This window comes from Leptonychotes weddellii, chromosome 3, assembly GCF_054177405.1.
Source record: "Leptonychotes weddellii isolate Sample4059 chromosome 3, ASM5417740v2, whole genome shotgun sequence".
NCBI classification, from domain to species: domain Eukaryota; kingdom Metazoa; phylum Chordata; class Mammalia; order Carnivora; family Phocidae; genus Leptonychotes; species Leptonychotes weddellii.
The window spans coordinates 60,598,520-60,613,925 of record NC_138371.1 but is presented as its reverse complement, the minus strand read 5'-3'; the positions used below and the strand labels follow the sequence as shown (position 1 = coordinate 60,613,925).

Below are 15,406 nucleotides of genomic sequence, written 5' to 3'. Positions count from 1 at the left end.
GAGACAGAGAGAGCATGAGCGGAGAGAGGGAGAAGCAGACTCCCTGCTGAGCAGGGAGCTGGATGCTGGGCCAGATCCCAGGATCCTGAGATCATGACCTGAGCTGAAAGCAGATGCTTAACCGAATGAGCCAAACAATTTTTAAATAAGCTTTACAGAAATATTAAATGTATCAAACACTTATTATTTCTTTTGAAAGTATCTATTTAAGAACACTGTCTAAAGCTATGATCCTTATTAATGTGTGCGACCAATTCTGTCTTCTGATGTCTCCACATTAGCATTAATCTTGCACACAATGAGAATGTAGTATGTCCTTTTTGGTATAGATTCAAACCCATATCTACTTATGTTATTCATATTTACTCATATCTTTCAGAATTTTAACATAAAATATTTTTCAAAGTTGCTAGTAATTTTAATGGGTGAAACCTGTTGTAGTTATTATGTGACTGTTCAGGTATCATACACGCCAACAGGACAAGATACAAAATATATCTGATATATTCTAAAGAACACATGTTACGCATGTTAAATCTACTTATGTAAAAGACTTACAAAATTACAGAACTAATGTAATATCCCTCCAAACTTCATTAAGTGGAGAATTATTTAATGAATGAATAGGGGAGTATTAGTTGCTGTCTGTTCCCATGGGTCAAAATCAGCAAGCATTTGTGTAAGCTCTCCTTTGGAGTAATGTAATGGTTTCTGTTTGTGTGGAAGATGGAGAAGAGATCTTTTCTTAGGGTCAGTGTTGAACACAGGTTTTCATTTGTTCAGTTCATTCACATGCCTCCCCCAACCACATCACCGCCTCCCTGCCTGGAGAACAGACTAAAGCTTGAAAGAGATGTTTCCTTGTACTTTTACATACCAAGACTTAAGAAGGGAAGTGTATATTCTAATTGTTTAGGGATAATGTAAGATAATGATAAAAACTCACTGACATAACATGGAGGGGGGAAATAATCACTCTGCAGACAAGATAAGGAGTTAAAAAGAAAAGGAACAGTATTAGTTTTTGTAACCAGTGTGATAATACTGTATTTTATATATCATCTACTTAGACAGTTCTGATCTTGGGTAATTGACTTTGGTAATTTTATGAGAAGAAATAGTCCCACAAAGCATATCATCTTGTAAAGCTGACTATCTCATGTCCTGCTTCTTACCCTCCATTGTGTTGGTCAGGATGCTAGCTATGCTCATGGCTCTTTGCCGTCCAGAGGAATCCTCCAGCATCTCCATTGAAATCTGGTAAGAACTTAGCCTTCTCTTTCTGACTTCCGTTTCAGTGGTGGTGCCCTGCAAACCAAATACTGATGGTTCAAACCACCCTTTCTATGAATAATACAACACCACATAGCATTTCTTTGGACAGTCATGCTACATGCAGTTTTTCCAGGTAATAACTTTCAAGTAATAATAAAATACTGAGTTTATTATTAAGTTATAAACACTTTTAAAAAAAATTATCACAGGTGATAGTGTTTAACAAGAATTCACCAGTTAGATGCAACTGTATAGGGCAATTTTGTTGCAGGAATGTTTTAATTAACCTGTTGGAATTTTCAGAGAAATTTTCATAAGCATGCTAAAGTCATATATTGTTTCATTTCACTCAAATGGAGATTATTTTCAGCTTATCTCAATGATTAATAATCAGATCAGTCTTCTCCCCCCAAAATAATAGGATTATAATGTTGTGAAGCTGAATTGTTTTCTTTGAAGCTGTATTGACAATATTGACGTATATGGGCCAGTTTTTTTCCATGCACAAACACAGATGTACAATGAAATGTGTGTGCTTTCCTGAGATTTCTTTGATTATTTCTATATGCCATCCTATAAGAAATCAAAACATTTTAGAGTCATTTTAATACACATCAAAACATTTTAGCATCCCTGTAATACCGATTTATGTATGGAAACTGCCTATTATCAATATATCAATATATATTATCAATATATTGGTCATGATAATACTTAATTTTAAGTATATTAAATTTCCAGAATTTGAATAAAAATTATATAATTCTGTGAGAGCACACATTTATAATAACAATTTGGTTGTCACAGTGCCCATTATTTTATGTTGGTAGGTCTATTGAATTTGCAGATATGTTTTCTCTCGGACTCTAAAAACTCTAAGGCATTTGAAAGCTAATGGTCCCAAACAATTCAATTGGTTCTAAAGATTTATTATTTTTCATTCAATAAATCATATATTATTTCTGAGGCATTTCATTTTGGGGAAGCAGGATGGTGTAACAGGCTAAACTGCCCAGGCTTCGATTATTTCAAATTGGTGTATAATGTCAGTAGTAGCTAACTTATCTATTATCACCTCTGGCGGAAGTTGTCCAGTAGGTGAGGTTAGAGCTGACGGTCCACCCACCAAGGAAACCACACCATTGCAATCCACAGTGCTGTGCATCTTCCCATTTGCTGGAAGCCCTGGCACCATCCTGGATGACATACTGGCCTGACTAACGTTACTGTTGCGTCGCTCTCCGTGTCTGTGCGGCACAAACAATGAGTCTCTCCTGCTCTCGCTGTCTTCAAATGTACTGTGCTCATCATCAGCAAAGTCATTTTCAGAACCGACGTCCTTTGCTCGACCTCTGAAGCTGAAAATGCTTGTTTTGCTATTGCGTCGTGGGGAAAACAGGGAGCCACGGATACTTAACAGAGACTGAGGAGAGAGCAAGGAAGAAAGGAATTGGGGGGGTGGGGAAACACAGTTACTTAACAGAAGTCTTAATATTGCAGAATCTGTTTGCATTTGGATTAGAATACTCTTGCTCTTAAATACAGGTAGTCAAGTTTATAGATAACACGTACGTTTTGATATTTTTATTAAAGACCACAATGCAAATTTATGTAAGAGTGTTTTTTTCTGATTAAGAATCCTAATTTGCAATTTGCTAAGTGCACAACCATTTCATTTGATCTTAACTCCAATACTGTGAGGTGGATTTTGTTATCATAATGTTATAGGTGTGGAATGTGATGCCAGAAAGGACAAATAATTCTTTTTGGAGGAAGTGGTGGTTAAACAAATAGTAGATGGCTTTTACTCTGAAATGCTATGATCTGAAGGGCATGCAACTTGGAAAATAAATTATGGCTCAAGAGAGATTGTTGGCTCAAATTTAAAATATCTGTACCAAATACGTTACTTCTAGATAATGACTTAAAAACAAAACTATTATCTCTCTGTTCTCTTCTTTTGAATTCTAAAAGGAAATTAGTGTACTCTTTTTCTGGATCTGTTTATCTCTGTCCACGTGGGAATAAAAGTCACGAAACTTACCTATGATGCTGTCTTCCAAATTTGCTAATAGTTTCCCAAATAGCTACTAGTGATTCACCTTAAGAGAATACATGTCAAAACAAACACAACAGAGAGACTTCCTAAAGTGCCATATAAATTGCTATTATTACTTAAAATTCAACACTAGATTAAAAAAGCAAGACATATGTACATGACTTTACCGAGGAGGGTAATGTAGAAGACAGCTTATTCTTTTGATCTCACTTTAAATTTTATTAAAAGTAACTGGATGATTCAAAACTTTTTTTATTACATGTGTTCACAAATAAATTGAGTAAATGGTTTCTGGTACTAGAAAATGAAGATTTAGCATGAAATCCATTCTTTCACCTTTTGAATGAATTTTAAACTAGCAGCACCAAATATGTCTATTCTAGCCTTGGTCATAGTTTTCAAAAACATCTCTATTCAGTCTGTGGAATCTTTGTTTACTCTCCTCATTGTTAACAATGACATTCCCCATTGCTCCCCCCGCTTGGACTCTTGTGACCTCCCCTACCTGTCTTCATAGCCAGGGTTTTATATATATATATACGTGCATGTATATATGTATATATACCTATATATGTATATATATGTACACACACATATGCATACATATCCATATGGCCACGGTAAACATTCCTGTACCTTTCCATTCTTCTTCCAAACTTCAGTATAAAGCCAAATAAAATAATTTTAGTGGGAAAAAACATAGGAAAGGCAGACTCCATCAAATTTATTTTTGGATCCTCTGCCTAATTAGGTCATGCTCATTTTCTTAGGCCCCATTTTTAGCTTTATTTTTATGGCTTTTCCCAGCTTGCAAAGCACCAGAATAATCGTGTTGCCCTCTTGTCATAGTGATGTTCTGGAAAGATAGTATTCATTAAGAAATGTGCTATTGCTTTGGACATAGTTAGACTATCCAGCTTGTCCAACCCAAGACTGTGCTTTTTTGATACTTAGTTTGTACACAGTTGGCTACCCAATGTCAGACAGTAGCTAGACTGATTTTCTAGTTAATCAAAGTGATCAAGAAATCAGTATCGTGAAGACTTAAACTCAACCCCCAGTAATAAACAATGTTAATGTTTTAATTTCCTTAGACTCAATTTTAATTATCAATATAATACTGGTCATTATCAAACTTGTGTTTTAAAACTTTAGTGTGTATTTTTAGGTCCCAGGTTTTTTTTTGTTTTGTTTTGTTTTTTATTTGACTTGGGATTCAGTAAGTAGGGAATAGGACTCTGGAAATTGAATATTCAACACACATTCCAGGTGATTCTAATGCAGGTACTAGAAGAATACTCTTTGTCTTGCATTAATCCCTACGATGGTTCAATGTAATCATCTTAGTATACCTATGTTCAGCGACTGTCTTTGGAAACTGAAAATCGGTCTGTACTATATTGGTTGAGAGTATATGGTATGTGTGCATGTATATAATGTATCTGGTACATGCCTTTAATTTGAATGTTTTTATGTTGGGGTGTTTTCAAAGTGTTCCAGAATTTTGACTTTTATTTGAAACTTCTATTCACTCTTTGGAAAGTATAATAATGGGTGTGAGCACAGCTTCCAAAGCAACAGAGACTGAAAAAGAAGATAACTAAAATAGTATTCAGAGAAAATAAACCAAAAATAACACACTAGAAGATGCAGCAAAGTAGAGGGAATACCCACAGCTGTGGCAGCCCTTTCTCTAAGGAAAACAAGCTTTTATGCTTTAAGGACCGAAAGGCCATTTTTCTTTGCTTCAGGCATGACAAAACATGAATCCCAGGTATCTTTATTTTTTTTGCCTTGTTCCAAGAAGGTAAATATGAACTTTCTCTCTTATAATTTTTGTTAACAAAAGGGAAAATAGAAGAAATTAGGTCTGTAAAACACAATCCTGCAGGTAGGGATTGAACTTGAAGTCAATTGGGAAAAGTCCAGATAGGAGATGATGCGGAGAATATAAAGATGTTCTCGTGGAAACATGTAAAGTGAGTACTGGAAATACTCAATAGCATTTCAAGTTAACTGTATGTACCTATCAGTGTTTTCAATAAATCAACAACTATACTTGGTTATAGCAACACCTGGTTTAAAAGAAATTGTCTCGGTGTGTCCAAACAACATAGCTAAAATCTTTGGAGGGGATTCACTTCCCATTGTACACCCTTAAGTACCTTTTCATGTTGTACTATGAACATGATTTATCTATTTGAAGATAAAATAATGTAATAAATGTAAAATAACATTTAAAAATTTATGTTAATAGAAGGCAGAGTACCCATAATTGGTGGCTTCCCTGCCCTCACATTTTCAGAAGATAAATTTGTTTTGAACTCATGCCATGTCCATCTTCTGCTTCCTATTCCTACTACCTTCGCTGATTCTCTTTACTATCACAGAGCCCTTTTTTATTTATACAACCAGAAATTGTAAACAGCTTCTGGTATATTTTTGCTTATGAGTTATGTTATGCTCCCTGCCTGTTTTTACTGGGATTTGTAAATATCAGTGTTAATAGGATCTTTCTTTTACTTTTGAAATATCTCCCATCTGTCTGTCCATTTATCTACCTACCTACTATCTATCTACAAATACTATAAAATGAACTACATGTAACATAAGTATATACTGATTCTGTTTTTAGTGTTAAAACTCTGGCTGCCACCTAATTTCTTTCTGCTCCTGCCTGTCTGTGGTTCACTCACCACAGGCCTCCCAGCTGCTCCTTGAGCATTCCAGGCATACTGCTGTGGCAGGGCCTTACACTTGGCTCTTCCGTGAGTCTGGGATGCTCTTCAGTGAGATAGTCTCTTCCTTTGCCTCCTGAAAAATCTTTGCTTAAATGTCTCCTTTACAGTGAGGACTTCCCAAACCACCCTATTTAAAATTTTTACATCCACTTAGTGCTCCTGATCCCCTTTTTGTGATTTGCTTATTTTTTCCCATAGCACTTATCACCTTCTAACATAGTCTGTAACTTATTTATCTTATTTATTGTCTGGCTTCTTCTTTAGTATAAATTTCCATGATGTCACAAAGTATTTTCATTTTCTAGAACTATTTCTGCCACATAGTAGGTGGTCAATAAATATTCGTTGATTGGCTGAATCCAGTTTCTATTTGAGCACAGTGATGAAACAATGATGGAAACAATACTGTTTTCAAAAACATATAAATATGCTCATGTAAATATTGCTACTGTGCATACACCTATGTGATAATTGCAACTACTCAGAAGTTTTTAGTTTCCCTCATTTGGAATCATTTACCAATTTTAACTTAATAAGAGCTTTACTCTTTGTCACATAAGGTTTCTATATATTGCTTAATCTCTCACAAATCTTTAAGGTAGACATTATTACCCCCTTTTACAGAAATCTTACAAAAATACAAGTCACTTGAGTAGGGTAACAGTACTCACTTGGGAGTTGAGATATGAACACAAGCTTCTGTGACGTCAGTCATTATGGTATAGTGTCAAATACGCCTAATCCTAATGACTCCTAATAGTCCTAATAATGCTAAAATATCAAGGTAACAGTTTAAGCCAAAAGAATCTGGTCAGAGAAACTAGCTTGCCCAGTAGAGCTTCCAGTTAATCCCAAACATGTGGTACTTATTTAAACCATACTTTATATTTGTTTTATGCAAGATAATAATTAGATCTCTTGATATTGGCATTATCTGGAAGAAAATGGTTTTTATCTTTTAACTTCTCATGTGTGCACATCTATTTTTTCCTAATATGAGAATTCAAGTTATTAATATGGAGTTTATTTATTTTTTAAATTTTATTTACATATTCAATACAAATGATAAAATAAACACCCATTGATAACTTGCATATGCTCTTTCTTCTCAACCAAGAGCTAAACACTATGCTGAATTTGTGCTTATCACTCCAATTTTTAAAAAAGTTTTTGTTCTTTATAAGAAGGATATCATACCTCTTGGTGGATATATAGTTTTTTGCTTTATCTTATTTATATAGTGTCCCTCAAAGCATTATTTTTAGGGTATAATTCTGACCCAGATTAATAGGATTAGAGAGTTAATAATTCATGGCACATGAAATTCTTTTGGAACAAAATAGTGTTCAAAGTCATACTGTACTTACCACAGATTTCATAATTATTTACTCTTTACATTATGCAACCCATAAAATGTATTAACAAACAGAGTTAAAACTACTTTCCCTCTTTGACTTGAAAATATGCTGAAGAACTGTGTAGTTGGCATTAAGTCAGAGCAAAAATAGACTGTCTTCAATTTAGATCTCTTCCAAGAGCATTTAGGTCATCATTTCATTCTAATGTCTCATAGCATGACACCATGTCAGCGTAATGGAGACTTATGACAGCATGGTTCACATATCAAAAGATCAAGGCAAAATCCAGAGACATTTCTTTTCAAAATTCATGCATATATGGCAATTACAACTTCAGATAATAAAGGCAGATACCCATATCCAAAGATAATAAGTTCATTTGAGGTCTCAAAATGAAAAAGGTAAACAAGAGATTGCAAACTCTCACTGAAGAGAGAAGTCTGATAGGTAAGTTTTACCCTCCTTACCCCCCAAAAACAGAAAATTAAGAAACATGGCCTCAAAATAGAGTATGTTTAAAGCTGATTGCCTTAAAAGTTATTATGGTTTAATAAAAGCCTCTTTTAAAGACAGCTTATGATACAAATTAAATAATCATGTTAAATGTTAGTTCCTTGTCCCTCATTTATATCAGATATTACAAAAATATACCAAAACAAAATACAGTAATTACAAAGCAATAGCAATGACAGAACAAACTGGAGCACTTCATAGAAAACCATACCTGATGAGGGGAGTAGAATTTCTTGTCACTATTCAGTCTGTTTCCATCCATGGAGAAAAGGAAGCTTCTTCTTTTGACACTGTCCTCAGATTCAGATTTGGGAAACCTGTCTCCCTCTCCTTTGTTGTTTCCTTCAAGATGCTCCCTTTGTCTTCTTTTCTTCCTTCGGTTCCTCCACTCCTTAGCGCTTTTAGAACTTAACTTTGATGCTTCTGAAGAACTTTCCAGGAGCTCTCCTAACCCACCTATTCCACTGAAATCTCTTGAAGCAGCTGATGCTGCTGCAACTGCCTGTTTAAGACAAAGCCAGGCACTGTTTACAACAAGTAATTTTAGAAACAGTTGACTATGTACAAATGTTGCCATTAAGACTACTAACTACAGGTAAACATTGTGTCTTCTGGTCATTACATTGTGTCTTAGAGAGTTTACTTAATAATGACAATTTAAAACAGTATAAAGCAATATGCTAACCTATGCATTAAGGCAGGAAAAGTCTGGTTTGGCGCATCTCTTGGAGAGTCTTTAAAAAAAATAACTCTTTTGAGATTAGCTTCATTTTCAAGGAAAATTTCTCTCTTAAAAATAGCTTCTACATTTTAAAAGCAAATGTTCTCCTAGTGGTGGTTGCTGGTCTGATTACTATTCCAATTCCATCCACAGGCTTGTTCTTCCCACATGTGATTGTGAACAACTGAGTGGTATTTTTTTCCTTCTAAATCTAGGTCTAAGACTTCTTCTTTTCCCCTTTTGTGAACTCAAAGAATTTAAAGTGTGTATTATTTTACCACTAGATAGAAGTAGTGGGAATATATTGGCTAGTTTGACCTCTTCCTTCATTTGAATTACACTTAGTACTATAGTTCACAGCCCTGGGGTTATGTTAATTCCAGAATTAACATGATTAATTTCTTACATAGCATTTTAGCTTTAAATTTTTTAATGTTTATAAATTATCTGTTATAAATAATAACAAATGATTAACATATCAATCAATAAGTACCTGAAATAATCATTTAAGGGATTATAAGATCTTCTTTAAATATTTTCTTTTTATGTTTCAGCACTAAGTATATTTAATCATTTTGAATTTCTGCATGTACTAAAGAAACAACCAGCTCTAAGGTGAAGCACGGCAAATTGTTTTGTAATGAATAGTATTTTTAGACTGGAAGTGATCTAACCATGACTAGAGGATATGAAACAGTGATATAGTTCCTATCAAAGCTGAGTTCTCATTAAGTATATTCCTGTTTTTAAATATGATCATGGAAGTGGAAATGATTAAATTATGAGAATACTGGTTCAATTCTTTACATATGTCATTACTAAATATAAACAACTCTAATTTATCTACCCATTTTGTTTTATTTTCTCCACTAGATATATGCTAGATAGGAATTTTGTCAAATGCATTTGTACACATTGCCTAGTATGTCACCTGACATGAAAAGTGTCCAGTAAGTGTTTGGTGAATAAAGATGAAAAGGGCATTCTGTCAATTGTCTCAGACACTGGGGTGGGTGAAGAATAAGACATATATAGACTTGAATTTTCAAGATACTGTAAAAAACTATGTGTCAGAATGGTCTGTATAACAGGAACATTGTAGGAAAGAAGATAAAATTTATAATGAGTATGACAACATGTGCTTTTTGTTTTTTTCTTCCTGAGGAGAAGCAAATCCTCCACAGTAGCTTCCATTTCTGAATCTCATCTCAACACATTACAAAGAAAAAAAAAAAGTTTTAAATCTAAAGGTGCTATAAATACAAATTCTCTAGGATTGTCATGATCCCAGGGATGGGAACCATAGTACTACATATAGTATTAAATATGTGTTGGGCTAAGCAATGTAAAATGTACATAAAATGGAAAACAGATATTTGTTTATATTGAATACTATATTCAATTTAAGACTCAGTATAAGGCAATGCCTAGCAATTAAATGGAACAGTAATTCAGAATTTGGGTATTTACGGAATTACATACAGTCATATAACCAGATTTTTTATTTAATTCTTGATTATTAGTATCACTTTTAATGTCAGTAGTAGAAGATGAGAAATATTAAAGGCCTTTTGTAAAGATGAATGAGGCTAATGTAAATATATATAAAATAAAGTGAATAAATGAGGCACTTATTTGTAGCAAGTTAAATATAGTTGCTTAGTGCTTGATACATAGAAGATACATAATGTACAGCAGTTGTTGAAAGAATGAATATACATATATTTATTTTTATCCAAATAAAGCCCTTAATTATTCTTTCCACTTTGTATAGACAGTAACACAGTGCAACACATAGCATTAATCATTTATTGACTTGTTTGTAGTTAGAAACAAAGGGAGTGGTGGTAATATTCATGATCCTGAATTCATGATTCATAATCCTGAAACTCATGTTCATTTAAATCACTTCCGGAATTTGTTTTGCATAAGACATGATTTCCCTACCTATTCTGGATAACTGTACAAATAACTCAAAACTAAAGCATTTATAAGGCAACAGTGGTAACCTCCCGACACAACACATTTTCTGTGTCACTCATCAACTCAATCTGTCATTGTTCCACTGCCAGTGATTTGCTGATTCCCTCAAAGGCAGATGTTTCCTGTCACCTCTTATGTCTGTGTACCTGTTTCTACCCATCTCTGCGACAAGACCAATATCCTGCTTACTTAGACTAAGAGTATTGCTTTTACTGGCTTGATGAATTCCTCTTTTTAAAGATTTTTTTTTAAATTTATTTATTGAGAGAGAGAGAATGAGAGACAGAGAGCATGAGAGGGAGGAGGGTCAGAGGGAGAAGCAGACTCCCCGCCGAGCAGGGAGCCCGATGCGGGACTCGATCCCGGGACTCCAGGATCATGACCTGAGCCGAAGGCAGTCGTTTAACCAACTGAGCCACCCAGGCGCCCCATGAATTCCTCTTTTTTTAAAAAAAATTATGTGACAGAGAGAGAGAGAAAGAGCGAGTGCACAAGCAGGGGGAGCAGCAGAAGGGGAGGGAGAAGCAGACTCCCTGCTGAGTAGGGAGCCCAATATGGGGCCCTATCCCAGGATTGTGGGACCATGACCTGAACCAAAGACAGATCTTAGGCAACTGAGCCACCCAGGCACCCCCTTGATGAATTCCTCTTGTAACAAATAACAAATATATGCTTAATATTTACTCAAGGAGTAACATTTAGTTCTTCTTCTTTTTTTTTTTTTAAAGATTTTATTTATTTTTTAACAGAGAGAGAGACAGCGAGAGAGGGAACACAAGCAGGGGGAGTGGGAGAGGGAGAAGCAGGCTTCCCGCGGAGCAGGGAGCCCGATGCGGGGCTTGATCCCAGGACTCTGGGATCATGACCTGAGCTGAAGGCAGACACTTAACGACTGAGCCACCCAGGTGCCCTAGTTCTTCTTATAACATTTCTGTGTGATTCAATGTGAGCTCTATAACTCACTGTGTGTGTGTCCTTAAGAAATAAAGCCGTGTGACTGCTTGTAATTACACTTCACTTTAAAACATAAATCCAGTTTAAAAAGCCCATTCAGAATCACAAGACATTAACTATAATACCTGTTTCAATTTTACCTCTAATTATATTGGCTCTCTTAAATGCCAGTATTTCTAATTTTGTCCCAAAGCTTCCTATTAAATTTTTCCTATCAGAGTTGTATACACTGCTATGGCATATGCTGTCTTGGGCACCATTAGGCATTTAAAGACCACAAATTAAATGCCAAGCACAGTTATGATGATTCAGTGTAAAACATTTTTTTTTTTTTTGGTTGGGTTTTGTCTTCAATCATCCTTTAAAGTTACACTTGATTTGTGAGTTCACTGAGCTTACTGTTACTTTTTCATGTCTAAACAAAGACTAGCTTTAGGAGGTCCTTCAACAGATACTAAATGAAAATGGAAGAGATGCTAGGCCTCATGAAGTCATTGGCTAGATGGTACCTTTGAAGAGTGACAGGTGGTTAGCAAGACATAAGTTACAGTGGAGCACCAATGATCTCATGGGTAGACTATGTCTCCCTCTCTGTCTGCTTCCAACACCTTCCTCTGTTTCAGTACTGGCTATTTACTGCACATTGTCACCTGTGTTCTCAATAAGGAGGTAAAATTGGATTGGTACTGTGTCATCCCAGTCCAAATTAAAACACTGGGATCATTTACCCTAGGATCAGTTTAAATTTTTGTACATATGAAGCTAAAGCTGAGCCAAATCATGATTTGATCACTGGAATTCAGTAACTGACTTTTAAGTGAAAAGAATGCACATTTTTTAGTTGACCTAATTAGGATGTAGATAATTAGATTCTTTAAACTTCTAACAGACATTGTGCACTTTTACTTCTAAATTTAAAAGATACTACTCTTTTAATTGATGCTATATTTTACCCTAAAGTGGCTGAATTTCAGAATGTACTCTTACTCCTGTACTATATATCTATATAGTATTTTCAAGCACATTGCTTTGTCTGTTTTTATAAAGGATAATAGAATAATCCAATGCTATAAAATACATTTATGTACAATCTACAAATATTATTTCCCATATTCATTTAAAACTTTGAAATAAATAATTGCCCTGTAAATAGATAACATATTTCATTCTTACAAATGTTTTATTTATAGTGATCTGAAATAAACTCTTTTTTTTTTTAAAGATTTTATTTATTTATTTGAGAGAGAGAATGAGATAGAGAGCATGAGAGGGGGGAGGGTCAGAAGGAGAAGCAGACTCCCTGCCGAGCAGGGAGCCTGATGCGGGACTTGATCCCGGGACTCCAAGATCATGACCTGAGCCAAAGGCAGTCGCTTAACCAACTGAGCCACCCAGGCGCCCTGAAATAAACTCTTAAGTACTTAAAATGTAGTAGAACTTTCTGCCAAGCATGAGGTATATTTTATGAGATTTTTAAGTGTCACCAAACTTATTTAAAGCTTTCCTTATAAAATCACTAAAATATAGCCATGATACTACTCTGTGCCCAATGGTAAGAGGAAAATAGTAAAGCTAGCATGTTTAAGAAATGCTAAGAATATGGTTGGGCTGGGTAACCAGCTAAACAGTTCATTGTCAAATCCCTGTCTCACCAAAAAATGCCTCAAAGAAAAGGACTTAATGCTATATGTTGTGCATCTTCAAATTAACTCAGAATTATTAAAAACTTAAATTTTGACTCTACCCATTGAATCTATAAATCTGTCATTCAAATAATGCTTTAAATATCTGGAACTGTCCATCTGAAAAAAAAAAAACAACACTATGTATCAAAAAGCCACTATGTACAAAAGCTGTTTGGACTACTGCTCCTGGCTAAGATATAGTAACAGGGATTCACTGTCCCTCCTGAAACAACCACCAAAACAAACAAAATACATGTAACACTGGTTTTGAAGACACTGCATTAATGGCACATTGGGTAGAGTGTTCAAAAGGATCTTCACTCAGTGGTAGGGAATAGTTAGCCCTAGACTAGATGCTCTGCTAGTTCTACCTAACAAATCTTCAAAGGTTTTGAGATGGAAAAGTATCAAGCTGTTTATAAGTAATGTAACTAATGTCCCCAAATAAGGATCAAGGATTTTTATAGGAATACAAACATATCCAGCACCCCAAAAAGGTAAAATTAACAGTGTCTGGAATTCAATTGAAAATTGTCAGGAATGCAAAAAAAAAAAAAAATCAGAAATATATGGCCAGTAGTGAAGAAAAAATTTAATTAAAACTGATCAAGATCTGACGTTAGAATTAGAAGAAAAGGACCTTAAATAGTTACTATAACAATATTGTGTATGTTCAAAATGCTAGAGACATGGGAAATATAAAAGAGATGCAGATCAAGGTTTTAGAGATGAAAACTACAAAAACTGAAATGAAAAATGCACTGGATAGGATTAATAGTTTAGCAGACATTACAGAAGAAAAGATGATAAACTTGAAGACATAGCAACAGAAACTAATGGAATGGAAATTGACAAGGTAATTCTAAAAGTCCTATGAAGCTGGAAAGGACTTAGAATGGTTAGAACAGCTTTGGAAAAAAAAATTGGAGAGCTATAACTATCTGATTTCAAGATTTATTAAACAGCTACAGAAATAAAGAGAATGTGTATTGCTGTAAAGAGAAACAAATCAATTGAACAGAACAGAATAAACAAATCCCATTCACATCTGGACAACTGATTTTTGACAAGGTTCAAAGGCAATTTAGTGGAGAAAGAGTATTTTGTTCAACAAATGGTGCTGCCCCAGTCAGAACGGCTAAAACTAACAAGTCAGGAAATGACAGATGTTGGCGAGGATGCAGAGAAAGGGGAAGCCTCTTACACTGTTGGTGGGAATGCAAGCTGGTGCAGCCACTCTGGAAAACAGTATGGAGTTCCCTCAAAAAGTTGAAAATAGAGCTACTCTGCAACCCAGCAATTGCATTACTAGGTATTTACCCTAAAGATATAAATGTAGTGACCTGAAGGGGCACCTACACCCATCAAAAAAAGAAAAAAAAGAAATCTTGTCATTTGCAAGTGGGTGGAACTAGAGGGTATTATGCTAAGCGAAAAAAGCCAATCAGAGAAAGACAATTATCCTATAATCTCACTGATATGTGGAACTTAAGAAACAAAAAAGAGGATCATAGGGGAAGAGAGGAAAAAATAAAACAAGATGAAATCAGAGAGGGAGACAAACCATAAGAGGCTCTTAATCATAGGAAACAAACTGAAGGTTACTGGAGGGGAAGGGGGTAGACAGATGGGGTAACTGGGTGATAGACATTAAGGAGGGCATGTGATGTAATGAGCACTGGGTATTATATAAGACTGATGAATAATTGACCTGTACCTCTGAAACCAGTAATACATTATATGTTAATTAATTGAATTTAAATTTAAAAAAGAGAAAAACAACAACAAAAACAAATGGTAATGTAGTAATTTGATACCCATATGCAAAAAAAAATCTCAACATATAAATTACACCTTACACAAAAATTAACTGAAGATGGGTCATTGACCTAAATATAAAACATGAAACTATAAAGCTTTTAGGAATAAAAATAGGAAATCTTTATGATGTTGATTTGGCAAAAATAGATACAACACCAAAAGCATGACCAAACAAACAAAACCTGATAAAGTATACTTCATCCAAATTTAATTTTTATCCAAAAATACTATTAGGAGAATGAAACGGCAAGTTACAGATTAGGAGAAAATATCTGCAAAGCATATATATCATTAAG

General features: G+C 34.7%; 1 protein-coding gene across 2 annotated transcripts in view; it reads right to left on the bottom strand.

Moving 5' to 3' along the window:
- Positions 1 to 15,406, bottom strand: part of LOC102729343 (sodium channel protein type 3 subunit alpha) — a 112,020-nt gene that overhangs the window by 42,728 nt on the left and 53,886 nt on the right. For both annotated transcript variants that reach the window (XM_081814277.1, XM_081814276.1), the window contains 3 exons: positions 8,158 to 8,448; positions 2,402 to 2,698; positions 1,176 to 1,308 (listed from right to left, as the gene is read on the bottom strand). In XM_081814277.1, coding sequence (XP_081670403.1) covers positions 1,176 to 1,308; positions 2,402 to 2,698; positions 8,158 to 8,448 — 721 coding nt within the window. The remainder of the gene's footprint in view (positions 1 to 1,175; positions 1,309 to 2,401; positions 2,699 to 8,157; positions 8,449 to 15,406) is intronic.